Below are 25469 nucleotides of genomic sequence, written 5' to 3' on the forward strand. Positions count from 1 at the left end.
ACGCAGCAGCCCTGTCATGTCCTGAAGGCATTGTTTCATAGTGTCCTCCTGGGATCTTTGACTCTTTCAAGCTTTCTGCCTCTTCTTCCATGATGGTCCCTGAGCCTTGGTGGGAAGGGACACAGCATGGCTTTTTCAGACAAAGTTTCTGCTGGGCAGAGGTCACAGGGCACAGGAAGAAGCAGCAGGTAGACAGAGACAGTTGGACCACAAAGCGGACTGTGCTGAAAGGGCTGTCAGGATGGATAGGCAGGAGCCTGGCTACTCTGAACGTTCAGGGATGCGGGGCCTTTGTGGAGATAGGTATACTGGCATTGGGTTCTGAGGGGAGGAGGCATTTGAAGGGTGGGAAGTTTTGGCCAGGGGAGGGGAGGAAAAAACACTCCAGGTGGAGGCACCATGGGAGCAAAGGTCCCTGATCCAGGAGAGACCTCGGCACCAGGGAGCAGGATGGCCAGCAGGTGTAGGGGGAACATGGGAGATGAGGCAAGAAAGAGTGTCAGCCACTGCTTAAGGGCAGGGCACACACCTGAGGAACCAGCTTGTCCCTAGAGGTTCAGAACACCTGCCAGCCCCACAGCAAACGATGCCACAAAGTATAGGCTGAGATGCTTGAAATATACCAGTTTCACAAAAATGACCCAAGACATGCATATATGCTGCACACATGTGTGCATATACACCAGTTCTGACATGGTTGCCGCAGCTGTGTGGAAACAAAGGTGGGTGGTACGTGTGACTCATGGCACCTGGCACAGGAATTTATACAGCACAGATGGGGGGCATCATCATCTTCTATGAACATGAACTGCCTGGCTCTTGGGAGCTTGGTCAACCTCGTTGGCCTCCATCATGTCATTTCTCTACTGTGGTAGGAGGAGGTAGGAAGAACAAACCAGGCAGCCGAGGCCCAGAGACTCTCAAGGGTGGGCAGCTTCTGACCTCAGCCCCAGAGCTTGCTGGCTCTAAGTTGGGGAGCTTGACCACTGTGGCCACGGGACCCGCTGTTCACTGCAGTTCTGTCTCCCCAGGGCCGCTGGAGTGGGAGGCACAGCCCCGAACGCTTCAGTGTTGCGGGGCTGTATGAATTGGGGCTTTTGCAGCATCCTGCTTTCCAGGAGCCTTGACAAGGAGAGCAGGGAGGAGATGGGAATCTGTGGGCCTCAAGATGGGCACAGACCTCATCTTTGTGGCTACCTGCAGGTTGTACACTGGGCCACAGAGGATCTGGCAAAGATGAAGAAATGGAATAGCTTAGACTCTGGGGAGTCTGAGCACCCACCCCAAGAGAACTCCTGCCTGGACCCTCCAGACAGAGACCTCAACGCCAAGCCATCTCCAGCCAAGCCCCACATCTTCACTACCAGGAGTCGCACCCGGCTTTTTGGGAAGGGTGACTCAGAGGAGGCCTCACCTATGGATTGCCCTTATGAGGAAGGCGGGCTGGTCTCCTGCCCTCTCATCACGGTCAGCTCTGTTGTCACTATCCAGAGGCCTGGGGATGGACCTGCCTGTGTCAGGTAAATCTGGAGGTCCTTCCCCGCCAAGACCCAATTCCATCAGTGGCAGTCCCAGCCATGGGGTAGCACCTCAAAGTGATCTTGCTTCTGGGTTAAAAGTCACAGAACTGGGGAGCTGCAGAGCCTTCAGAGGTGGTCCCCTCACTAGCACACAGTCACAGATGCTGGAGTGTGTACACTGCTCCCAGCTGCCAGCATATGCTAGATATCCAGGCCCCGGATGCTCACCAGCCCCAAATACTCAGACTTCAAATTCAAGGTTAGGATCTTGTGGACTAAGAAGACAAAAGCCTATATCAGTCTTCCTACCTCCTCTGAGGCAGGGTGGGGAGTCACTCAGGGTGGCTTCTGGGTAGTGTGAAGATGTCTTTTCACTCATCAGAGACCAAGCCAACCCTGCCTAGCCCCTCTAGTCTCTGTCTCCTGAGCCCCAGAAGGAAGGCAGGTGGGCTAGGTAGAAGAAGAGTTGGCAGTAGCAAAGACTTCCTCCAAGCTGTCTACAGACAGGCCAGGGGCAGGATGGGACACCTGTGCCCCAAAGTCCCCTTTACATTGGTTTCCTAAATTGGCTGGTTTGCCTTGGGGCTTAGTCACATTCCTTGACAAGCCCCAAAGGCTTCAGGGGACAGCAGGGCCTGAGTTGAAGGTATGATTTGTTTTCCAGGCAGGCATCCCAGGACTCTGTCTCCACCGGTGTTGAGAAGCCCCCCAGGCTCTATGACCGCAGGAGCATCTTCGAGGCCGTGGCTCAGAGTAACTGCCAGGAGCTGGAGAGCCTGCTGCCCTTCCTGCAGAGGAGCAAGAAGCGCCTGACGGACAGCGAGTTCAAAGGTGGCCCTGTGAGGGCTGGCTTCCCAGGAGGGGCCATTTGCCGGTCCTGGCCTGGTTTTGACCCTCTCTCTGCCCTTCAGACCCAGAGACAGGAAAGACCTGTCTCCTAAAAGCGATGCTCAACCTTCACAACGGGCAGAACGACACCATCGCCCTGCTCCTGGACATCGCGCGGCAGACCGACAGCCTGAAGCAGTTTGTCAACGCCAGCTACACAGACAGCTACTACAAGGGTGAGGTGGGAGGGGGTGGCTTGATACAGCTACAGCACACCTACCCCCTGAGGGGGTTGCCCCAGTCCCTGCCACTGTGCTGCTTTCTGGTTCTGATTCCCTACCCTTTCGCATCTGCAGTCTCCTCCCTGGGATCTCTGCGGCTCTCCTGATGACTCCCTTGTGCTCACCTCTGCCTTCTTTCCTCCTCCTTCCCTCCTGTCTCCCTCTGCCTCCTCTGCTTTGGTATTTTCTGTTCTTGTTCCTGCTTCCCAACTTTCCTGGCCTCCTTTGTGGATCCCGGTCTCCTACCGGGAGGGGTTGTGCTGACATTTTTCTGTGAGTTTCTTCCACAGTTGCTGCCTGCCAGGGGCCTTCCCTGGTCTCTCTGGGCCCCAGGGGACTGTCATCACAAGGCTGACAGTGGGCTTCCCTCTGTAGGCCAGACAGCGCTGCACATTGCCATTGAGAGGCGGAACATGGCCCTGGTGACTCTCTTGGTCGAGAACGGAGCCGACGTCCAGGCTGCAGCCAATGGAGACTTCTTCAAGAAAACCAAAGGGCGGCCTGGCTTCTACTTTGGTAGGGAGGCCATGAGGGGTACGTGAGGGAGCTGGAGGCCCAGTCATTCAGGGACTAGCCAGTCTCATTCCTGGGGCCCCACTGGGGACCCTGTGTTGGTTGCAGGTGAGTTGCCTCTGTCCCTAGCTGCGTGTACCAACCAGCTGGCCATTGTGAAGTTCCTGCTGCAGAACTCCTGGCAGCCAGCAGACATCAGTGCCCGGGATTCGGTGGGCAACACGGTGCTACATGCCCTGGTGGAGGTGGCAGATAACACAGCCGAGAACACCAAGTTCGTGACAAACATGTACAACGAGATCCTGATTCTGGGCGCCAAACTCCACCCGACGCTGAAGCTGGAAGAGCTCACCAACAAGAAGGGGCTCACACCGCTGGCTCTGGCGGCTAGCACCGGGAAGATTGGGGTAGGGTGGGGGCGCTGGCCTGGAGCTGCTGTTACCAGGCAGGCAGGGGGGCTGGCTGCAGAGAGGACCGTGTGTACGGGACTCTAATTCCACCAGCGAATGGGGCTGTTGATGTGAGTCCGAGGAGCTGTGAGCAGAAATCGTCCAACAGGGGACTTGAGGTGTGGTGTGGTGTGTGTGTGTGTGTGTGTGTGTGTGTGTGTGTGTGTGTGTGGTCCAGGTTGAGAGAAAAAGAGGCTGTTGGTGTTTTACTTGGGTGAGCAAGATTTTTGGAATGACAAGGAGGGTCCTCAGAGGGAAGTTTGGAGTAGACCAGGCCCCAGCCAAATCAGGGTCCTATGCGTGATGTCAGGTAAGGCTGATGATGTGTCTGAGGCTGCTTGAATTAGAGGGGAGGGGCTTTCTCAATCATAGAGATACCGGGAAGCTGTCCTTGCCCATTGAAGCCCTGTGAGCATCCCTATGGCTTTCATTGTATTTCTTGGATTTTACTCTCTCTCTCTCTCTCTCTTCTCTCTCTCTCTCTCTCTCTCTCTCTCTCTCTCTCTCTCTCTCTCTCTCTCTCTCTCTGTATTTCACTCTGTAGCCGAGGCAGGTATGTGATTAACTAGACTGGTCTCAAAGTTGCAACAATCCTCCTGTCCCAGCCTTCTGAGTGCTGGGATTACAGCCACGAACCATCATGACTGGCTTATTCCTTAGACTTCGATTATTTCCTTCTGGCTTGAAGTTTTCTAGAAGGGGTCCACCAGTGTCCTTCACAGAAGGACTGTAAATCTTGGGGCCCTGGTGTAATGCACCCGATCAGCTGCTGCTGAGGTTAAAGGCAGCTAAGCTAAAGGATCTAGCTAGTTGCTGGGGCTTGGGCTGGGTCTCTGGTGGAGCTGGGAAGCTGAGTGCCTTTTTTCCAGAAGAGCTCAGAGCCTGCATGGGGAAGCAGCCTCTGGCCTGGCCTGGTCTGGCCTGATAGGACTCTCCTACCTGCTACAGGTCCTGGCTTACATTCTCCAGAGGGAGATCCACGAACCTGAGTGTCGGCATCTGTCCAGGAAGTTCACTGAATGGGCCTATGGGCCGGTGCATTCTTCACTTTATGACCTGTCCTGCATCGACACCTGTGAGAAGAACTCGGTTCTGGAGGTGATCGCCTACAGCAGCAGCGAGACCCCTGTGAGTGGCCAAGACTAGCGGGTGGTGCACCTGGCTCCACCCTGCCCAGGCTCAATCTCCATCTAGTCTCACATGAAAAGCTGCTGCCCAGAGCCCATGTCCTGCAGGCTTGTTCCACCTCCTTTCCATTATGTTTTCCTTAGCAAATGAATGATAGTCGTTAGCTCATAAAAACGGGAACATTTCAGACTTACAGAGATAAGGATAGCTCTCTTTTATACCACGTAAAAAGCTTCATGGAGTTTTTTATTTGTGTAAATGGGATCATACTACACACACTCTAGGATAAGCAGTTGTTTTCACTCATTGGCGTGTGTGGTAGTTAGCTTTACCTTAGCACCCGGATGTCTGTCTCATTTAAAAGCTGTTGCCCAGCGTTCATCCCACAGGACAGTCAAGCTATTGGCAGCTGCTCACCACGCTGCAGGCCACTGACAGAAGCCTGAGGATTTGTCAGTGAAAGATACATGAAATTGCTATCTCCAAATCAAAAAGTATGCCCACCATGTTTCTTCTTGTTTGAGATGGGGCTTGCGATGCAGCCCAGGCCAGCCTTGGACTCCTGACCCTCCTCCCTCCAAAGTGCTGGGATTGTAAATCCTGGGTCACCACACCCTGCTGTGAGGTAGAACATCATCGAGCATTTACTGGCCTTTTGTACTTCTTTGGTGGGTCTCCTAAGGTTTACAGGACTGTTGGCTGGCTGCTTCCGGTGTATAGACATCTTGCTTCTGAATGACTCAATCTTTTCTCTATTGCTCATGCTGCAGTGGGTTTTCCTTCCCAGCCTGTCTCTTGCCTTTTAATTTCACAAAGAGCACCCTTTACGTATAAAAGCGTTTCATTTGGGCAGGGTCAAGCTGGTTGGTCTTTTTCTTTTTCGGCTTCTGGATTGTGTGCTGTGCCCTGAAGGCCTGTTCTTTACAGAGTTACACAGCAACCCTTCTGCCTTCCCTTTTCACTCATTCGTAGGTGTTTCATTTTGGGTGCTTTATCTAGAATTTACTTTTGTGTACTGAGGATGGCATTTTATTTAATATTTTTGGCTTCAAGTGAAGGTTCAGTGAGACGTAGTGAATACTTTATCCTACTTTCATTGGATGAAAGGCCACCTCGTCTGTCCTCTCTTCCTAAAGTGATACTCCAAGCTCCAGAAGTAGACTCGGGAGCCAATTGTTAGACATAATGGGATTACAATGTTGGGAAATACTGACGTCCTTAAGCTGAGCACTTAGATCAGTGGTTCTCAACCTCCTTAATGCTGTGACCCTTTAATAGGGTTCCTCATGTTGTGGTGACCCCCCAACCATAAAATTATTTCCATTGCTACTTCGTAACTGTAATTTTGTTACTGTTATGAATCGTAATGTAAATACCTGTGATTTCTGATGGCCCTAGGCCACCGCTGTGAAAGGGTTGTTCGGCCCCGGGGTTGAGAACCACTGACTTCGGGCTTGTCCAGTTTCTCCCCAGTCAAGGTACTCATGGAGATACTGAAGCTAAGAGGGCGGGTCATTCAAGGAACCACAGCAGCGCTGGGACCAGCCCAAGGCCTGCCCTGGTTGTCCAACGGTTCAGACCGCTGGTGACTCTTGGTTGCTTGGCAGGCTGAGGGGATGTTCTTCCTTAACTGTGTGGGCTACATAGGTGTGAGGAGTGTCGTGGGCTGGTGTCTCCATTCAGGGAGTTGCTGGTGCCAGAGTGAGCCTCACTTCCCTCTGCTCCCATAGAACCGGCATGACATGCTTCTGGTGGAACCCTTGAACAGACTCCTGCAGGACAAGTGGGACAGATTCGTCAAGCGCATCTTCTACTTCAACTTCTTCGTCTACTGCTTGTATATGATGGTCTTCACCACGGCTGCCTACTATCGGCCTGTGGAAGGCTTGGTGCGGATGGGAGCATGGGCCCTCCTTGGGGGTTGGGGTGGGGCACTCCCCTGAGATGCTGTCCGCTCCAGGTCCAGTCCTTGCCTTTCCTAGTTCACCCAGAGGTAGAAAGACGGCATAGAGAGCCTTGCTCCTTGCCCTCAGTTTCCCCTCTTGCAGGCTCTCCTGTGCCTGGACTTTGTCTTTTAAGTCTGTGGTTCTGGGAGGGTGAGCATGTGAGCACTGAGTTCCCGAGGATGAGGACTGAGGACTGGGGAGGCAGCTGCCCCCTGAGCTGGGTATCTGGAGATTATAGGATGGTGCAAGCCGGGATTCCATTGCCACCGGCTGGCCTTCACTGTTTGGCTCACCCGCTTGTTACAAAGTTGCTCCTTAGACCTATTATGCCCTTGAGTACTTCTTTCGTGCTAGCCTGTGTTCCACCTCCCAGTTCAGCTTAGGACGAGACTCTTTACCCTCTTCTGAGCCATGGACTCCCTTATATTTCTGAATTAGATCCTTCTCATTTAATACCCAGAGCAATAATTTTCCTCCCTATTTCTGGAACATTTCACCCGTAAATTTAGTTAAAAAACTGGAGTTCTATCTCTATATAAAAAGACATTTAGTGACTCCATTTGGAAAGAAAAGAAAAACGATAATGGGCGTAGCTCAGTGGCATAATGCCTGCCTAGGATGTGCAAGGCCTTGGGTTTGATTCCCAGCACCCCAGCATCATAACAAGATGACAAAAAGAAAGGATACACACGTTTTGTTAGAGAGAGGAGAAACATGCTAATAAGTAAGATGAGTGAGCAAGCAGAACACCAAGGTGATCCTCTCCAGAAAATGGCTGTGTGGAGGACAGTCCTTCTCCCACTCATCCTGGGGAGCTTTGACCTTACCTCCTGGCAGAGCAGCTGGGTACCACAGGCTGTGGGAAGAATGGGATTCCCAATGTACCAGGTCTGTAAGGGCACCTCCACCTACCCTGTCACCTGCTCCATCCCCTCAGAGACCTGGGCAGGGACATTGCTTGGGAGACAGCACAGCTCTGCAAGGATCCTCTGATACCCAGAGACTCAGGCAAGCAGGTCTTACAGAGGGACCTTCTTGCAGATGTCCAATAATAACTCGTTGTCTTTGTGTTTCTTTCTTTAAAATTATTGTTGTTGTTGTTGTGTGATGGTGAACATGTGGAGATTGGGATTGGAAAAAAAAGACAACAACTATTTGGAGTCAGCTCTGTCCTTCCATAATGGGTTCCAGGGACCAAAATCAGTTCCCAGGTTTGCGTGGAACGTGCATGGAACCATTTTGCCAGGCCTCTGTTTCTCTCTTTTAATGGAAGCTTGTCTCCCAGGCAGGGGCCAAGTCTTAACTGTAAGGCTTTTGTGAATGTTTGCTGAATGAATGGATGAATGAGTGAGTGAACGGAGTCGCTAGCTTCTCTGTGCCTCACAGCCCCCCTATAAGCTGAGGAACACCATTGGAGACTATTTCCGAGTCACTGGAGAGATCCTGTCAGTGTTGGGAGGAGTCTACTTCTTCTTTCGAGGGGTAAGCATTCCTTCACCAATTGTGGGCATCTATTGTCACTGACAAAGGTCAAGAGAACCACTGAGAGATGAGTGAGGGAGGCTGAGAATCCTTCGGGTGTTCAAGACTGGGTTGCAGGGACCATCCAGTGCGTCCCTAAGGGCCCATGGCAGTCAAGCAACACAGGCAGATCTCCACCACTGAGTCTTATGGGAGGGGTCTTCCTTTGACTGCCTGGCCAGCAAGCCCCCGGGTGTCCTTCTGCCTCGCACTCCTTACCCAGCTCCAGTCTCACAGATGTGTGATGCTGCTGCACCTGGCTTTTGTTTTTCATGAGTGCTGGTCTCAGGCTCGCACATCAGGCACCTTCCTGAGGCACCACCTCAGGCCCCAGGGTCTTTTCTTTGAACTTGGGGGGCTCCTTTTAGAATTTTGAATTTGGGGGCTCTGTACAAACTAGAGCTTAGGGGAATACAGGGGACTTGTGTTTTTTAGTTTCATTTTCCTTGAGTGAGACTCAAGAGGGGTGAGAACCCAGGTCCATGAAAAGAGATCAGAATGCAAATTATTATTATTATTATTATTATTATTATTAGACTTGAGGTTTCTCTATGTAGTTTATTCTGTCTTTGAATTCTTGATCGTTTTGCCTTAACTTTTTGAGTGTTGGGATATCAGGTGTGTGTTTGAGGATTGTGATTTTTAACCTCTAAACTTCTTGGTTTGGGTCACATGAATTTTTTTCAGTGACTGACTATCTTGGTGACTTTTCTATTGCTGTGATGAGACACCATGAGCAAAGTGACTTACAGGAGAAAGTTTATCGGACCTTCTGGTTTCAGAGGGAGAGAATCCATGATGGAGGAATGGAGGTTGCCGGTGACAGGTGGCTGGAGCAGCAGTTGAGAACTCATGTATTGAACAGCAAACAGGAAGTAGAACAAGAGAGAGCTAGAACGAGAGAGAGAGAGAGAGAGAGAGAGAGAGAGAGAGAGAGAGAGAGAGAGAGAGAGAGAGAGAGAGAACATAATCCTGGGGATAATGGAAGTAGTTTTTGAAACCTCAAAGCCCATCCCCAGCGACACACCTCCTCTAACAGGGCTACACCTGCTAGTCCTCCCCAAACAGGTCCACTGCCTGAGGATGAAGTATTCAAACATATTAGCCTATGGGGGCCATTCTCATACAACCACCATACTTACTTTAAGGGAATCTCTCTTTGCCAGTCACTGGACTTTGTCTTCATGGAAACATTGTCTTTTCATACTGGTAATTTCTGTTATCTAAGAGTGTACAAAGCCCCAGCAGCAAGTGGGCACCTCTTAGCAGACAAAGGGTTAAACTGGGGGCAGACATGTGTAGGCATTTTGGAGAGGATTTCCAGCCACCAAAGGTTGATCTGGTGAGTTAGTTCAGTTGTGGACGCGTAAAGGGATTTTTATTATATTTATTACATTATATATTTATTATTATGCTATGCTCATTTATAGAAAAGGAGGGTGGTCGTGGGAGAACAAGCTAGAAGAGGCTTCTCAGCTCTACCACGGGATGCAGCAGCTGTAGCGTTTTGGTGATCTTTTCCTTCCTAAATTGCCTTCTAGATACACTTGTAATTGTAGTCAGGTAACATCACCCTCCCTGTTGGCTTCACTAGCTGCTCCGTTCTTCACACTCTCTGCTGGAACCCACTCTGGTGGGTTTCCAACATGGTGATACTTGGAAAGCACGCCATTCATCCACATCTAACACCTCCCAGAAACTTACTCTGTCTGTTCACCCGCAGATTCAGTATTTCCTGCAGAGGCGGCCATCCCTCAAGAGTTTGTTTGTGGACAGCTACAGTGAGATACTTTTGTAAGTGATGCTTCGTGCTCCATCTAGCATCCCGAGGTAACAGAAGTTAGTTCCCCCTCACTGTCTCACCTGTGCTTGAACAGGCGCGTAGTAGGGCCTCAGTGAGCACACTGAAGCAGTGGTGGGAGGCACTCAAGCCATAGTCACCAGATGAATGAATAACAACTGTTTACTCTGCCAGGTAAATGTCAGGTGCTGGGCTCGACGGGCTGTGTCACAGGGCCACGTGACTTACGGTTGGTGTCAGGTGTCCCTTTCCTCACTTTGTTCGGTGTGTGCCTCCCTCTGCCCTCCACTGGGCTGACCCTGGGAGATGGAGGTGAGGCATGCCCGGTTCTCACCTTCAAGAGTCTCTAGTCTTTAAGAAAGGGTCGTTTTATTTTCATTCCAGCTTCTGGGACGTTTGGATTGGATAGTTCATAGTTGGCGGGAAAGGGAGTGTCCCGTGCACCGAATGCTGAGCAGCATCCCTGGCCTCTCTCCAGTCGCTTTCCCCCATCTTCCAGGCTTGACTATTAAAAACACCTGCAGATAGATGCCACCAAAGGTCCTTTCCCTGGTGTGGGTGTGGGTGGTGGTGGTGTGTGCTCCTGGCTGAGAGCCTCTGCTTTTCGAGGGGACAGGTAAGCGAAGGCACAGGTGTTGCAGAGCCTCTGTTCATAAAATAAACTAGAACCCGTGAACCTCATCCTTCACAGAGGACTTTCAACGCTGGGTCTCCCGGGATCCTGACTTAAACTCTCTTCTGATGCCCAGGTCTCCCTCAGTCCTGGGGCTTCTCTTCTCATTTCTGGTATGATTAACGAGTTGATTTCTGGTGCTATTGTGACTAGTTTGTTCCTAGGATTCATAAACCTCATGTTCCCATTGTAATCTTCAGACACCTTTATTTTAGTCCCAAAGGGCAAGCTCAAGTTTTAGGGTCTATAGCAACTGGTTAACACAATACTGATTTGCCTAAAAAAGAATTGTCCCCCGACATAGTATTGTGATGGTAGACTCAAGATTCCATTCCTAGAAGTTATAGGCTCATTGTAGTTACGTTTTACACACACACACACACACACACACACACACACACACACACACACACACGAACGTACATTCATGCAATTATACTTATTAACATATAGTACTTTTATGTTATCAAAACTACTCAGACTTACTGATATAACTCATAAGAGTGCAAAAATGCTTACACCCAAATCCAGGGTTTATTGCCCCCAACTCTTCCCGTACTCTGAAACTCTCTTTCCTTGGGCTCTTTCTTCTGACACCTGCTCATGCTGCAGAGAAGGTTTTAGCCTCCTCCCCCCCATCTGCTTCCCCTCTTTTGTCATTCCGATGTGATTACATACTGTTTTTGTCTTTGTCAATAATCACCATTTGCATTCTTATACTTTTGTAAATATTCCTAAACGTTGCACAGCTTTGTAATAGTCCTATTACTCTTTTTATTTGTGTCTTCTGGCTGATAGTTCCCTTAATTGTCACTTGTTTAGTTTTCTTTGTACACAATGTTAATTCTTCCCACACACCCTAAAGCAGGTGCAGTTTTCCTCAGAGTCAAACTTTTAAGTTGTAACACATGGTCAGATCACCTTTTTCCCCCTTGAGGGATTTCTTTCTAGAGTTTTCTTTTCTTTCTTTTGTTTGAGGCAGGGTCCTCTATGTAGCCCAAACTGGCCTCTCTTCTAACTCACAGCAACCCTCCTGCCTTTGTATCTGGAGTGCTGGGGTGACAGATGTGTACCACTGTACCTTGTTTCCTGTTTACTCTTTGTGACTGGGTTGTTTCCCAGCCCGACCCTTCTTTCACCCTGGCGCTTCTCTCTGCTGCTAGCCTTAGGACTCTCATGGCTGCCATCTATCTCTTCCTCACTTCTTCCTCTTTCCTGACCTTTCTTGTTTTCCTGCACACCCTTCCGTGTTTTCAGTGGGGTCGCCCCGAGGGGAAGCAGTGGACCTGTCGAGTTCATACATGCTCATCATCAGTAGGTTGGAGTATTCAATACATCCCTCACTTACATTTTCAGCCTGCAATGGATTGTGCAGGATATAACTATCATGAATCAAGGAGCATCTATACTATATGTACCTTGTGCTTCTAAGAATAAAATTTTGCCTCTCAGCCTGCTATACATTTCCCTCCTTGTGCTTGCTGAGACTGTGTGGGCGAAAGGTAGCAGGACAGCACAGCCCCAGCCCTGCATGGCTACGTTTTCACTCTTCCGATTCTTGCACTCCCCCCACCCCAGGTCTTGTGTTCTTGGCATCCCCTAAGCTGACTGACTTTGCCTCTGCCCTCAGCTTTGTGCAGTCGCTGTTCATGCTGGTGTCTGTGGTACTGTACTTCAGCCAACGCAAGGAGTATGTGGCTTCCATGGTGTTCTCCCTGGCCCTGGGCTGGACCAACATGCTCTACTATACCCGAGGATTCCAGCAGATGGGCATCTATGCTGTCATGATCGAGAAGGTGGGTCCCCAGGGGTGCTTTCCACAGAGCCCTGTGTGCTCCGTGGATGTGAGGTACTGTCCTATGCATTCTGTTCAGCCTTTCTGCATCCTCCAGGGAGCCAGCCATCTGTTTAGCTCTTAGACTATTTATTCCCCAAGAATCAAGCAACCTGGCATTGACCCTGGCATGGACATTTTCTTCTAACTTGTTGCCTTTGTGTTTCAAACTGCCATCTCCCAACTGGAGCAAAAGCCATGGGAGACGTATGAATCATTTCCTCACGACCTCTGAGCTGAAAACCATAGAACCTGGCCTGCTGCAGGTTCCTGTTGCACATCCTCTGGTCACTCCAGGCTGATGCAGCCCTGATCATTCCTGTGTTTCTCCCATGGCTGGACTTGTCTTTTTACTAGGCTGCTCTTTCCTGCAGATGATCCTCAGAGACCTGTGTCGATTTATGTTCGTCTACCTCGTGTTCTTGTTTGGATTCTCCACAGGTAATGCACTGAGTCAAAGCTGGTGGCGGGTAGGTGTGTTGCTCACCTGACCTCTTCAGGCTCTGCAGGGCTGGGGGAGGAGGAGCCAGGTGCAAGCTTGCGGGTGAAAGAGGGGTAGAGAGAACACACATCTGTATGAGCCCGAGAACTTGAAACTGTGACTTATGAAGTGTTCTCAGTTGTTTTAGAGATACTGTGCTACTTGCTTAATTATTTCAACACTATTTCAGGCCCACAGGAAACTTCCAAGAGTTGTACAAATGACTCCTCTCTTCTTCTAACCAGATTCCCCAATTTTACCACTTTAAAAATCTCTCTGTCTCTCTGTCTCTGTCTCTGTCTCTGTCTGTCTCTCTCTCTCCCTTCTCTCTGTCTCTCTTTTCCTTCCCTCCCCCACTCCTCCCCTCCCTTTCCCATCCCTTCCATTCTAATACATGCCAGGCTGGCTCCCACTGCTGCAGCCTTCAGATTCCTCAACCCCGCCTTTCCTCCCACCTTTAGTCCCTGGCATTTTATCATAAGGAAGAGCTTTTTCTCCCTCTCCTCAATTCAATTCTTTTTAAACACAAGGATGTATGGCCCTGGGGTTCTTTTTACTCCTTGTAGATTCCCACTGTCACACGAGTCATAATCCTTGCTATCATCAGTTATCTTGAAGCTGAGATCTGGTGGTCCTTGGGAGCTCCTTCAAGTCAGATCCTCAACCCTTCTACCTGATCCACATTCTGTTGTGAGCACATGCCTCCACCTCAGTTCTCATCTGATTTCTGTGGTTGCATGGTTTCTGAGGGAGGCATGCCCATCTCTGCTCCCACTCTGCAGTTTATTTTAGAACCCCTGTCTAGGAGGGTTGAATGTTGGTGACTAGGAATGCTGATGGGTATGGGTTGCGGCACCTGATCTGAAGTTCTTCATATCAATACAAGAAGGGATTGGGTTTAGGGGGTTCTCGGGGCACACAGCTGCTTAGTAGCTCTCAGGCTCTTCAGTAAACTTCCAAAGAATGTTAGCAGAGGCTACTCTGCTCTGGGCTGCTTGACATCCATGGTTATAGAGTGAACTCCTAAAAGACATGATGTGACTTGACATCCACGGTTACAGAGTGGACCCCTAAAAGACATGGTGTGGCTTGACATCCACGGTTACAGAGTGGACCTCTAAAAGACATGATGTGGCTTGACATCCACGGTTGCAGAGTAGACCTCTAAAAGACATGGTATGGTTGGCAAAGGGACCCAGGCCTGTCTTGTTGAACAAGTTGTATGCTATACAAAGGCCTCTATATTTATACGGTACACATAGCTTTGCATATTTCTTCAAACACCTTTCCTACTAGATCAGGATAAAGCTCTTATTATAAAAAAGCAGTGCATTATTACAGTTTTCTGATAGTCTGGGAGTAGGGAGGTGCTACATAACTGAGCAGCCTTCCTGCTGCAGGGTGCTGGGGTAGGAGAGATATGTTTCAGGGGGTCTGAGGTTTTGGTTTCCATCCACCTACACCCCTTTTTCCTGTGACCTATAGCTGTGGTGACACTGATTGAGGATGGGAAGAATAACTCTGTGCCTGTGGAGTCCACAGCACACAGGTGGCGGGGGCCTCCCTGCAGGCCACCGGACAACTCCTACAACAGCCTGTACTCCACCTGTCTGGAGCTGTTCAAGTTCACCATCGGCATGGGCGACCTGGAGTTCACTGAGAACTATGACTTCAAGGCTGTCTTCATCATCCTGTTGCTGGCCTATGTGATTCTCACCTACATCCTCCTGCTCAACATGCTCATTGCCCTCATGGGTGAGACGGTCAACAAGATTGCCCAAGAGAGCAAGAACATCTGGAAGCTGCAGGTGGGCAGCAGACCGGGGCAGGGAGTGCGGCCTGGAAGGTGCTGACTGGTCCCTGTGCTGTTACATAGTTGGGTACATGAGCCCCTGTGGGATTGAGTAGGGGGCAGGAAGCACTGAGGTCTAGAGATGCCATCTATCCGCGTTTCAAGCCACACAGCTGGCAGGTAGCAGAGCGAGGGGTTAGACTGGTCAGTCCCACTTTTGGGACTCTGATCTCACCCAGCTCCCCAAGTGGTCCCTTTGTGAGCTCTATCAATTCGTAGGGTTGCCTTCCTGGACCCAGCAGGCTGTAGCTAGGCATAGACAGGCTTGGCTGGTCTCCTTCACAGAGCATGTGCCTGCCAGGCTTTGGAAACAGGCCTGTTAGAGGAGGTACTGCAGGGCCAGCTTGAAGCTCCTGGGACTGAGAGAGATTTTGGAGAGGGTAATCCAGACTGGTGGCCTAGTTCCCTTTTCCTTCAGAGAGCCATCACCATTCTGGACACAGAGAAGAGTTTCCTGAAGTGCATGAGGAAAGCCTTCCGCTCTGGCAAGCTGCTGCAGGTGGGGTTCACGCCTGATGGCAAGGATGACTACCGGTGGTGTTTCAGGTAAGGCCAAAGCAGGAGTTGAAGCTGAGAACACCTGCTCTCAGTCCAGGGCATGGGGGACCCATCTGGAGCAGATGAGGGTCTAGATACTGGGCTCAGGACTCCCTGGGACTAATCACAGGAATAGGGGACCCTCAAGACTAGCAGCAGGTACAAGGGCCACCATAGGACACAGCTGTGGGCACAGGACACCCACCTCAGATCTCAGGAGGGAGGACTTCCAACACTAGGCACTGAATAACTTGAGGTGTCCAAAAATGACTGCCTGGTGAGCAGAGCCAAACCCAGGAATCCAGTGTTTAAAATTCTTGGACCTTGTGGAGTGGTTGGGAAGGATCGGGTATCCATGAAACAAGCCCTGTCTGTCTGTCTGCCTGCCATGTCTTCATCCTGATATGAAGGCTGCTCAACCTTAGACAGCTGGCCTCCCAGACCCTGTCCCCTCCTCCACAGGGTGGACGAGGTGAACTGGACTACCTGGAACACCAATGTGGGCATCATTAACGAGGACCCAGGCAACTGTGAAGGCGTCAAGCGCACCCTGAGCTTCTCCCTGAGGTCAGGCCGAGGTGAGATGGGATGGGTGGTGCCACGGCAGGGTGGGGCCTGACACTGGGAAGGTGGGTTCCCTACTCTGTGTTGTCTTTCCTCACGTAAGACCTGGGCTATGTAGCAGCAGCAGATGCCAGCCATCCACATGCTGGTGACTGCTACGCGTCCTCAGACACACCTGTGCAGCACTGCCGGAAGCTCCTTGGATGCACTGATTTCAAATTAACTTTTGGTCATTGCGTGTTCAGAAAACTTTTGATGTAGCCAACATTTTCGTGACCCCCACGTTCAGCTATGTGACCCCCATATGGAGTCACAGCCCAGGGTTTGAGAAGCTGGGTGTTGACCACACAGTACTGTTGCAGAAGTCTCAGGGGGCTCTGTTTATTTTTTCCTTATTATTTTTTTTCTCAAATTTAATGTTTTTTGATCTGTCTTCATATTCATTGGCTCCCCCTTTTTTTAGCCAGTTCCAAATGGTTCTTAATTCCATATGGAAAGTTTCTTACTTCAAGTTTTAAGCCTTTTGGTTTTAGAGTTTCTGTTTTTTCTGTGTTGAAGTTTCTATTTCTTTGTTGAGGTCTTCTAGCCATTCCTTCATTAGGAGCACATTTTCCTCTGCTTCTTTGAACATATTAATGAGTTACTTTACACTTTCTATCTGCTAAGGGATAGACTAGCTCAGAGGTAGTGGGCCTACCAAGCACAAGACCCTGGGTTCAGTGGTCCCTAGCTAAATCCAACATCTGGGCCATCATGGCACCCATTTCTCTTAACTGCTATTTTTTTTTCTTTCTTCCTTTCTTTCTTTTTGTGACAGAGGACCACATTTCCTTGGTTTCCCTTTTAGGTCTAGTATTTTCAGATTGTGTGCTGGACATTGTAGATATTGTAGACAAGATACTGTGGAAAGCCTGGATTCAATTACTTTCCCCCTAAAAACATTGACTTTTGATTATTTTATTTATAATTACCTTATGTAGTGGATGGTACTTCAGTTGTTCAGGAATCACCTTGAGCAGGTGTAAGTGAGTGTAAGGATGTTTCCATACATAGGCTAGGTTCCTTCCTTACATTCAAGTTAAAGTGTGTCTGCCCCGCTTCCAACACCATGGTAACCATTCTCTGTCAAGCATCTTGAAATCTTACCATCGTCAAGCAGGCAAGCAGGATCTAGTTCTCAGCCAAGGACTTGTGGGTAACCACCCTGCCCCAAATCCCACCAGACCTCCAACGTCACGGTATCTGTTCTCCAATGCTCTGTTTTACTGATTCTAGCTGCCCCGTGACCTGCTTCCTCCTTAGCTCTGCTAGGATGGCTGTTCACTGCACTGTAGCTGGCAAAATTGTTCCTAAGCAGAGAGCCAGGGTGTTGATGGGGCCCCCTTTGTGAATGTCACTTCTCTTAGGGTTTGTAGTATCTCACATCTGTCACCTCAAGTCTAAGCACATCTGCTGAACTGCATGTCGCTCAGCTTATGGTTGTCATGAGCAGAACAGTCCCATACAAGATCCTCCATTACAGTTGGATATGGAGATCTACTTCCTCAAAGGCTCACTGAGGCCCTGGTGATATAGCTCAGTGGTTGAGCACTGGGCTAGCACGTGAAGCACCCTGGATTCCATCTCTAGTCCAGAAAGAAGAGGCTCATTTTTGGAAAGCAGTTCCCTGCTCTGAGGCTTCATTATGTTCACACAGGTCCCCAGCAGTTCTGTGATTTCCCTGGGAATGTAATTGGGAAGACTCCACATTGTCACCTTTGCTCATTACCTGTTCTTTCATTTGTTAGACAGGCCAGCATTGTCAGAGAGCTACTCAAAGATGGCTGTGTATGATCTGAGTGCTTGCCATGATCCTCCCACTGACTTAGCTGCCAGGGCTAAACTTCTAGAGTCTGACACTGGGCAGTTTATTTTAGACGTATTTAAGTATGGTACTATGTTGGGAAAAAGTTTCCTGGTGAGAATTATCACAATAAAGCTTAAGGCATGACTACGTTGGAACTCTTTTGCAAAGTACATGTGATCTCTTCTATAAGAATGGGTTCTATAACTTAAGGGCTTAGGGGAGGATCTAGGTCGTTGTAGAGGTCACCAAGCTACAAAGTACATGTGACATCTCCCCTAAGAATGGATTCTATTGACAGAGAAAGAATGCTCAAGATAAAGGTCTAGGGAGGAAGAGTCTGGGATAAATGTGATAGTCTGGGGGATTCAGGCAAGGCCCAGCTCTACAGACAGCACAGATCACCAGGCTGTTAACTACATCCACTCCCAGGAGATATAAAACACGTGTATATCTCCTCTGCTGAGGAGACAACCCTGAGTGTTTAACATTTCTGGTTTTTCTGGTGCTTATCTCTGAGCACAAGGAGATCATGTCCTCTACACTATACATCTCAGTGACCCTTTATCCAGTTAGACCAGTGATTTGGAACAGAAGCTGTGGAGTTTAATATTAGATTTTACACTTTATGCTTATTTCTTAGGGAACATTCCTTTAGGAGTTTGCTTTCTCACTTTTGTGACAGTACACACTCCAGTGGTCCTAGTCAGGTCATTTGGATAACAAGGATCTCTCCCCACCAAGCTGCATATGGTAGGAAGAGGTGGGAGAACGCCGGAGAGGGGAGGGAGGTGCTAAGTGGAGGAACTGGGGAGGCTGTGGGAAAGTCTTGGTCTTAGAACATGATGAATGGTACTGGGAACTGTAGATGCCTCTGGAGACCCTGGGACTGGTGAGATCAACAGCTCCCAAGCTGGGTGTTTCCTCTTCCCAGCCAGTTAGTAGTCAGTATCTCAATGACAATGATTACTTATGAGTTCCCTGGGGCTTTCGATCATGCCATGGTTCTTGAAGCCCAGTGTCGTCAAGTCTCCCTGGCGTTTTCCTCAGTACCTATGCCCGGGCGGGACCTTGACTCAGCACCTATGCCCTGGCGGCACTTTAGAGCTGCCCACTGTGGGGTTGTATTGCAGAAACCTCTTTACCCTTCCATTTGGGCAGTGAGGCAGTGGAGCCGGAAGCAGGTGTGTGATAGACTCTTGAGGTAACAGGTTTGCCAGGGCCTGGAGGAAGAGCACTTTAAGATGTTACCTGGGTCGATGAGGGAAGAGGAAACTTCATGGATCCAAGAGCTTGAAGATACTTTTTTCCCCCAGAGAATCTCACTATGTACTCCTGGCTGTCTTGGAACTCATTCTGTAGACCAGGCTGGTCTTGAACACACAGAGATTCACCTTTCTTGGTCTCCTGAGTGTTGGGATTAAAGGTGTGTGCCACTATGCCTGGCTAAATTTTAAAAAAAAATATATTTTGAAATTAAAATATAATAACATTATTTTCATCCTTCCATCCCCTCCCATGTTACTTCCTTCCAACCACTCTCAGGTCCCCCCATTACCTCTTTTTCTTTTGTTATTTTATATATATCATATATATAGTATATATACGCATACATACATATTATATATATATACATACATACACAAATATATAAATATAACTTGTTGAGTCTGTTTTTGTTGTTTGTGTGTATATGATTTCAAGGCTAACCACTTTGTATTGGATAACCAGTTAGGGAGCTTGTCCCTGGAGAGGCTAATTCTCCCTCTCTCAGCAGCCATTAGTTGCCTGTAGTTCTTTGTCTAGGGGTGAGACTCTGTGAGATACCTCCTTTTGCATGTTTATTGATACTGTCATTGTTTAGGTCTTATTTAGACAGCCATTTCTAGGAGACAGTCTCACAGCAGACTTCCTGGTCCTCTGGCTCTTACAATCTTTGTCTTCTCTTCCAAAATGTTCCCTGAGCTTTAGGTGTAGGAGTTGTGTTGATGATGTATCCACTGGGGCTGGGTTCCCCACAACCTGCTGATCTCTGCATCTGTCCAGTTGTGGTTGTCTGTCATGGTCTCTGCTGTAAAGAGAAGCTTCTTTGACTGAGGGGTACCCAGGTCTCCTTTCATCTTGAGATGTGAGGCCTACCAGTAAACTCCTGTTTCTTTTGTTGTATCCAACGTGGTAATGATGTGTTGCCTTTCAGTTTCAGGGAGAAATTGGAAGAACTTTGCCCTGGTTCCTCTTCTGAGGGATGCAAGCACTCGAGATAGGCATACCACCCAGCCTGAGGAAGTTCATCTGAAGCATTTTGCAGGATCCCTTAAGCCAGAGGATGCTGAGGTCTTCAAGGATTCCATGGGCCCAGGGGAGAAGTGAAGGACATCATGTAGGGGTCAATGCTGGTCTTTGGATGGCCCATTGCGCCGTCAGGAAGGTCTTCTCAGGGAACGGCAAAGCCCTGTCATTGCCTGGGTCCATTCTGTGCCTGCCTAGGCACGTTCCCAGGACTTCACTGGGCATGCTGTGGGAAAGTGGGAGGGTGTGTGGGAAGAGATCTGCATCCAGCCGTCACTGTCTTCAGGCCAGTCTTCAAACACTTGGCTTTCAGCTCTCTACAGACCTTGTTAAACAGAGTGGATGGCAAATCTCCACTTGGACACATGTTAGGCCCTGATTTTTGGATTGCTGGGACTATGAGCAAATGGAGTCCAGGGAAACAACCTTTAAATACTTGCTTTGATATAAAATGCTGAAACCTTTCTTCTCTATACTATGTTAACATTTTACCTACCCTGAGAGGTTTTGGAGGAGTCTGTCATTTGACAAACCTAGAGAAGGTGGGGGATGCCAGTCTCATTCCCAATTCCAGCAGAACCAAGTTACTCCAAAGTGATTATTTCCCCTTTGATGTAAAATGTCAGTCTTCACAAAATACTAGCTTCATTGCTGTTTAAAAAAAAAAAATACAGAACCATATCCAAAGGACACAGCAGGAAGTTTTCAATGATCTCTCATTTGTTGTAATCACAATCCTGCCTCTCTTCATGCAGTGCTCAGTGTGCCTACCACTGTGTGTCTTGTAATTCATAAAATAAACTATGTATGGCTGCAAATGCGCTTACTTTTTAATAAGTATGAACTTGGTGATAATAATTGGGTTGGCATTGCTAGGTGGTTTTCTGTTTAGTCTGTTTGTGCCTCTGTCTGTCTGTCTGTCTGTCTGTCTGTCTCTCTCTCTCTCTCTCTCTGTGTGTGTGTGTGTGTGTGTGTGTGTGTGTGTGTGTGTATGTGTGAGAAAACACTCTGATCAAAAGCCACTTGGGGAGGAGAGGGTTTATTTCATCTTGCAGGTTACAGCCCATCATGAAGAGAAGCCAAGCCAGAGAGCTTGCAGCAGAAACCCCAGAGGAACGCTGCTGAGTTGTGTAGGCAACAGCAGTGACAAGTCAGGTGGGAAGGAGTAAAAGTATTTATCAGACCAGAGCAGACACAAAGGTTTACTAAAGACAGTACAGTGAGGAGAGGGAAAGAGACAGTGGAAAATGGGAATTTTTCTTCTTTCTTTTTTACAGTTAGAAGGAAACTACACGGTCTTATCTTGTGTGTTGTTTGTGTAAGGCCCATATCAGGAAAGGTTAAGTAGGCTTCTCATTATCTTGTTAAATAGTAAGTTTTATAGCATTAGATGTCTCTCTCTCTTTCTTTTTTTTTCTATTCTAGATTATTTATTTGCCACAGCATATGTATGGAGGTCAGAGGACAACTTGTGGGAGTCAGTTCTTTCCTTCCTACTTTGTGGGCCCTGGGGATCGAACTCAAATCTTCAGGCTTGGAGGCAAGAGACTTTACCTGGTGAGCCATCTTGAAGGCTCAGTGGTCTTTCTTGAGACTGTTTAGTCACTTAACCTGTGGGTGGTGACCCCTTTGGGGGTCAAATGACCCTTTCACAGGGGTCACCTAAGACCATCAGAATACACAGATATTTACATTATAATTCACAACAGTGGCAAAGTCACAGTTAGGAAGTAGTGATAAAATACTCTTATGGCTGGGGAGGAACTGCATTAAAGGGTCGCAGCATCAGGAAGGGTGAGGACCACTGGTGTAGTGTAAGGGCTCATGCAGCACCAGGAGTCAGGCTCTCGATGTTTGTGTTAGGCATGAGGACTTGCTGGGGCCAGGCTCCAAGCAGGCAGTGTCTGATAGTTAAAGTGTGGGAGTTTCTGCCTCCATAAGCTGGGATCCACGTCCAGAGGGACCTTCATCCTCCTAACACAACGCCACTAGATGGGGACCAAGCGTTTAAATATGCAAGCCTCCAAACCGGAGAGAGTAACATGACCCCTTTCCATGTTCTTTGGCTTATGCCCATCTCACATGTAAGATGGGGGAGCTCAGGGCTTGTCCCTGAGGTGCTCATGGGTAAAGTGAGGTGTGCACAGCCCATAGGGCAGGTGAGTGAGGAGGAAGAATACAGACCGCCAGGATGGTTGGAGTGTTTATGAAAGGGCTTGATGTGCATTAGCCTTTAAGCTTCCTAACAGCTCATGAGGAAGCTGTTATTAGCTCTACTTTATAAATGAGAAAATCAAGGCTCCAACAGTAAGTTACACAGCCAGCAAAGTGTATGACCTGGGTTTGACCCCAGGCAGCCTGACTTCAAACCCATCTTTACTGCTGAGTCAGGCCTGGGGCATGCAGGCCATTCCTGTTCAAAGGGAGCTGGGCAGGCTTGGTACTACCAACTGTGGGTCCTGGCCTTCTTGTTTTTCTTGTAGTCTCAGAAAACATTGATTGTTTGATAGCTATAGATTTCATTTTCATTTGTTTACATGTGTTGTGTGCATGTATGTATTCAGGCGTGTGTGCATGTGCGCGCGCGTGCGTGGATCTGTCTGTCTGTCTGTCTGTCTGTCTGTCTCTCTCTCTAGATCTGAGGTTGATATTGGTCATCTTCCTTGATTGCTCTCTACCTTATTCATTGAGGCAAGGCCTCAGAATCGAACCCCCAGAACTAGCCAATACAGTCTGTCATGGTGCTGGCTTGCTCAGGGAATGCTGTGTCTTTGCCTTCTGAGCACTGGGATTACAGGTGATCTGCCACAGCAGCTCTGTATTTCCACGGATTCTGAGGATCCGAACTCCGGTCCTCACATCTGTGTGGCAAGTGTTTTAACCTCTCAGTCATCTCCCCAGCCTCAGATTTTTATAAATTGGACCAGCTTTTGGGTTTAGTCAGAGCTGGGGTAGAGCTGGTGGGTGTTCCTTTGCAAATTATTAAAGGGACAGGATCAGATGTATAAACTTTTGGTTCATCCTTGACACAGTTAGGTTCGTTTTCAGGTGCGCCTCCTCTGTATGATGATGCTGTGTGGATGCTACCCTAACTGCTTGATCAGTTCTATAAGCTTCAAGAACTTGCGTTTTACATCTCGGCTACGATTTGCATCTCGGACATTTTCAATTTTCCGAATCATTTCTTCAGCATTAGAATTTCCCTTTTCCTTCCTTTAGTGCTTTCTAAAACTGAGCTCACCAACTTTAGTAATTTTACCACGAATTAAGTGGACCTTCATAGGGACAGAGAAGAGAGTACTCAGCAATTCCCACAGACCCACCTGAGGAACATGTATCTGTCTGCTGGTTCCTTTGATATGGAGGTTAAGATGATGTTCTCCCAGAAACAACACAGATGCGCGGGATCAGCCTGATCCATCTCCTTTGCAGCTTGAGCTTTAAGTTCATATTCATCTCCACGTCTTTGAGGCAGCACTTAGTGGAAGGAAGTGGCCAGTCTGATACACAGACAGGCTCCCATAGGAGAGAGAACAGGGATAGACTCTGCCTGTTGGTGGAGGAGTCGTGCAGTTCTTTCTTTCTTTCTTTCTTTCTTTCTTTCTTTCTTTCTTTCTTTCTTTCTTTCTTTCTTTCTTTCTTTCTTTCTTTCTTTCTTTCTTTCTTTCTTTCTTTCTTTCTTCCTTCCTTCCTTCCTTCCTTCCTTCCTTCCTTCCTTCTTTCTTTCTTTCTTTCTTTCTTTCTTTCTTTCTTTTTTTTTGAGACAGCGTTTCTCTGTGTAGTTTTGCGCCTTTCCTGGAACTCACTCTGTAGCTCAGGCTGGCCGGCCTGGAACTCACAGAGATCCACCTGGCTCTGCCTCCCGAGTGCTGGGATTAAAGGCATGTGCCACCACCGCCCGGCAGAGTCGTACAGTTCTTGCCAAGCATCTCCTGTTGTAACCTATACAGTCAGGGTTTCTGCAAGCTGTTCAGGCTCTACCTCAAATCTCCCAGGCTGCTCTGTGAGACAATTCAGAAAATCCTGAACATGTTCTGGTGTGTGGGATACGACTCACAACCATCCCCATGGGATTCTGTTTATTCAGAAGAGGGACTTAATGGATAAAGTTCAGAGCTGTCTGTAGACGGCTTAGACACTAGGCACAGGAGCCACAATCGTCTGAGGCTTAGCCATGCTGGCTCTGAGTTCTGCTGTGAGATTTTTATCCTGAGAACTAGGTGGAACTCTTTGGAGCTTTGTTTGTTCTAGGAGTGGATCCCACTTTCCCTGGAGTCAGAGGAGTCTAGCTCTGGGCCCTTAGAAGTGGGATAGTCTGGGGCTGGAACAGTGGCTGCAGATCACCAAGATATATATGAAGAGTTAATTGAAAGAGAAGGCATCTATCTATCTATCTATCTATCTATCTATCTATCTATCTATCTATCTATCTATCTTCATCATCATCATCATCATCATCATCATCACCTATCATCTATCTATATTCAGATTATGAAGAAAATGGAACAGATTTATCAGGGGCTGGTCATACATATATGGATGACATTGATAATGAAATAGACCAGATATTAGGGAAGCTTATGCAAAATTTTGCTTGGAATCAGAGCATAGGCAAAGACAGTAAAATTAAATAAGTATATAAAAACAGTTTAGGTGCGGCAATTTGGCAGAACCCAAGAAAGCAAGAAAATGTGTCAGACTTGTACTAAATTAAGGACGTTGAGTTTTGTTATAATGTATGCAATTTTAATTTTCATTAATACTACCTACCAAAATAAACTTTATTCCCCATAACTTAACATGTGGATGTGTGTATATAGTTCATTATGTGCGGTGAGTTCCACTGTTTTGGCTGTGATAAGATTTTGAAATAAATGAAAAATTGAAAGTAAAAACAAAACTCTCGTGTGAACCTTTTTTGTTTTTAAAGGTCGTGTCTGAATCTTCCTTCTCTCTTCAAATTAAAATACTGTTTGTTAATGCAACTCCAGTTTTTCCAGTTTTCTCTTTCTTCCTTCTCCTCATCCCTCCCTTCTTCCACCCTCCTTCCCTCCCCCCACCCCCACCTTGCTGGTCATGAGGATTGAACTTAGGGCCACATACATTCAAGCCAAGTACTCTACCATTGAGCTATATAGCCCAGGCCTAAATTAACAAACTACTCTTGGAGCAGTTTTAAGTTCACAGCAAAACTGGACAGAAGTGTAGACTTCCCATGAATTGAATTCTCTAACCCCTCCCTCAACAGCCTCCCCTGCTGCTGACACCCCATGCCAGCACACCCAGCATCCCTGGTGAGCAGCCTCTCAGCTCTTAGTCCTGAAATGGCTATAAATGTAACCTAGCCTGACTTCTGTTTAGGCCTGAAGTGGGAGACAGAGCTCTGCCTCACCACACTAAATAGGGTAT

The 25469-nt window shown here is 48.2% G+C and overlaps 1 protein-coding gene and 1 pseudogene across 1 annotated transcript; one reads left to right on the forward strand and one right to left on the reverse strand.

Moving 5' to 3' along the window:
• The first annotated feature begins 1109 nt into the window (after positions 1-1109).
• Trpv1 (transient receptor potential cation channel subfamily V member 1) lies at positions 1110-21052 on the forward strand. Its single transcript, XM_015985859.3, has 15 exons — positions 1110-1520; positions 2185-2351; positions 2432-2584; positions 3005-3145; positions 3251-3549; positions 4540-4719; positions 6450-6608; positions 8052-8147; positions 9910-9980; positions 12291-12456; positions 12869-12935; positions 14461-14783; positions 15246-15373; positions 15827-15942; positions 19969-21052. The coding sequence occupies exons 1-15, from the start codon at positions 1147-1149 to the stop codon at positions 20139-20141; spliced, it is 2613 nt and encodes an 870-aa protein (XP_015841345.3). The 5' UTR covers positions 1110-1146; the 3' UTR covers positions 20142-21052.
• Positions 21053-22971: 1919 nt separating this feature from the next.
• Positions 22972-23634, reverse strand: LOC121831586 (polyadenylate-binding protein-interacting protein 1 pseudogene; annotated as a pseudogene).
• Between the last annotated feature and the right edge of the window lie 1835 nt (positions 23635-25469).

This window comes from Peromyscus maniculatus, chromosome 8 (assembly GCF_049852395.1).
Source record: "Peromyscus maniculatus bairdii isolate BWxNUB_F1_BW_parent chromosome 8, HU_Pman_BW_mat_3.1, whole genome shotgun sequence".
Taxonomy (NCBI): Eukaryota; Metazoa; Chordata; class Mammalia; order Rodentia; family Cricetidae; genus Peromyscus; species Peromyscus maniculatus.

Bases quoted from the DNA above. Each gene is read 5' to 3' on its own strand.
- Trpv1 (XM_015985859.3), top strand. From the start codon at position 1,147: ATGGGAATCTGTGGGCCTCAAGATGGGCACAGACCTCATCTTTGTGGC. The intron at 2,585-3,004 runs GTGAGGTGGGAG...TTCCCTCTGTAG, and splicing joins CACAGACAGCTACTACAAGG to GCCAGACAGCGCTGCACATT. The intron at 12,457-12,868 runs GTGGGTCCCCAG...TCTTTCCTGCAG, and splicing joins ATGCTGTCATGATCGAGAAG to ATGATCCTCAGAGACCTGTG.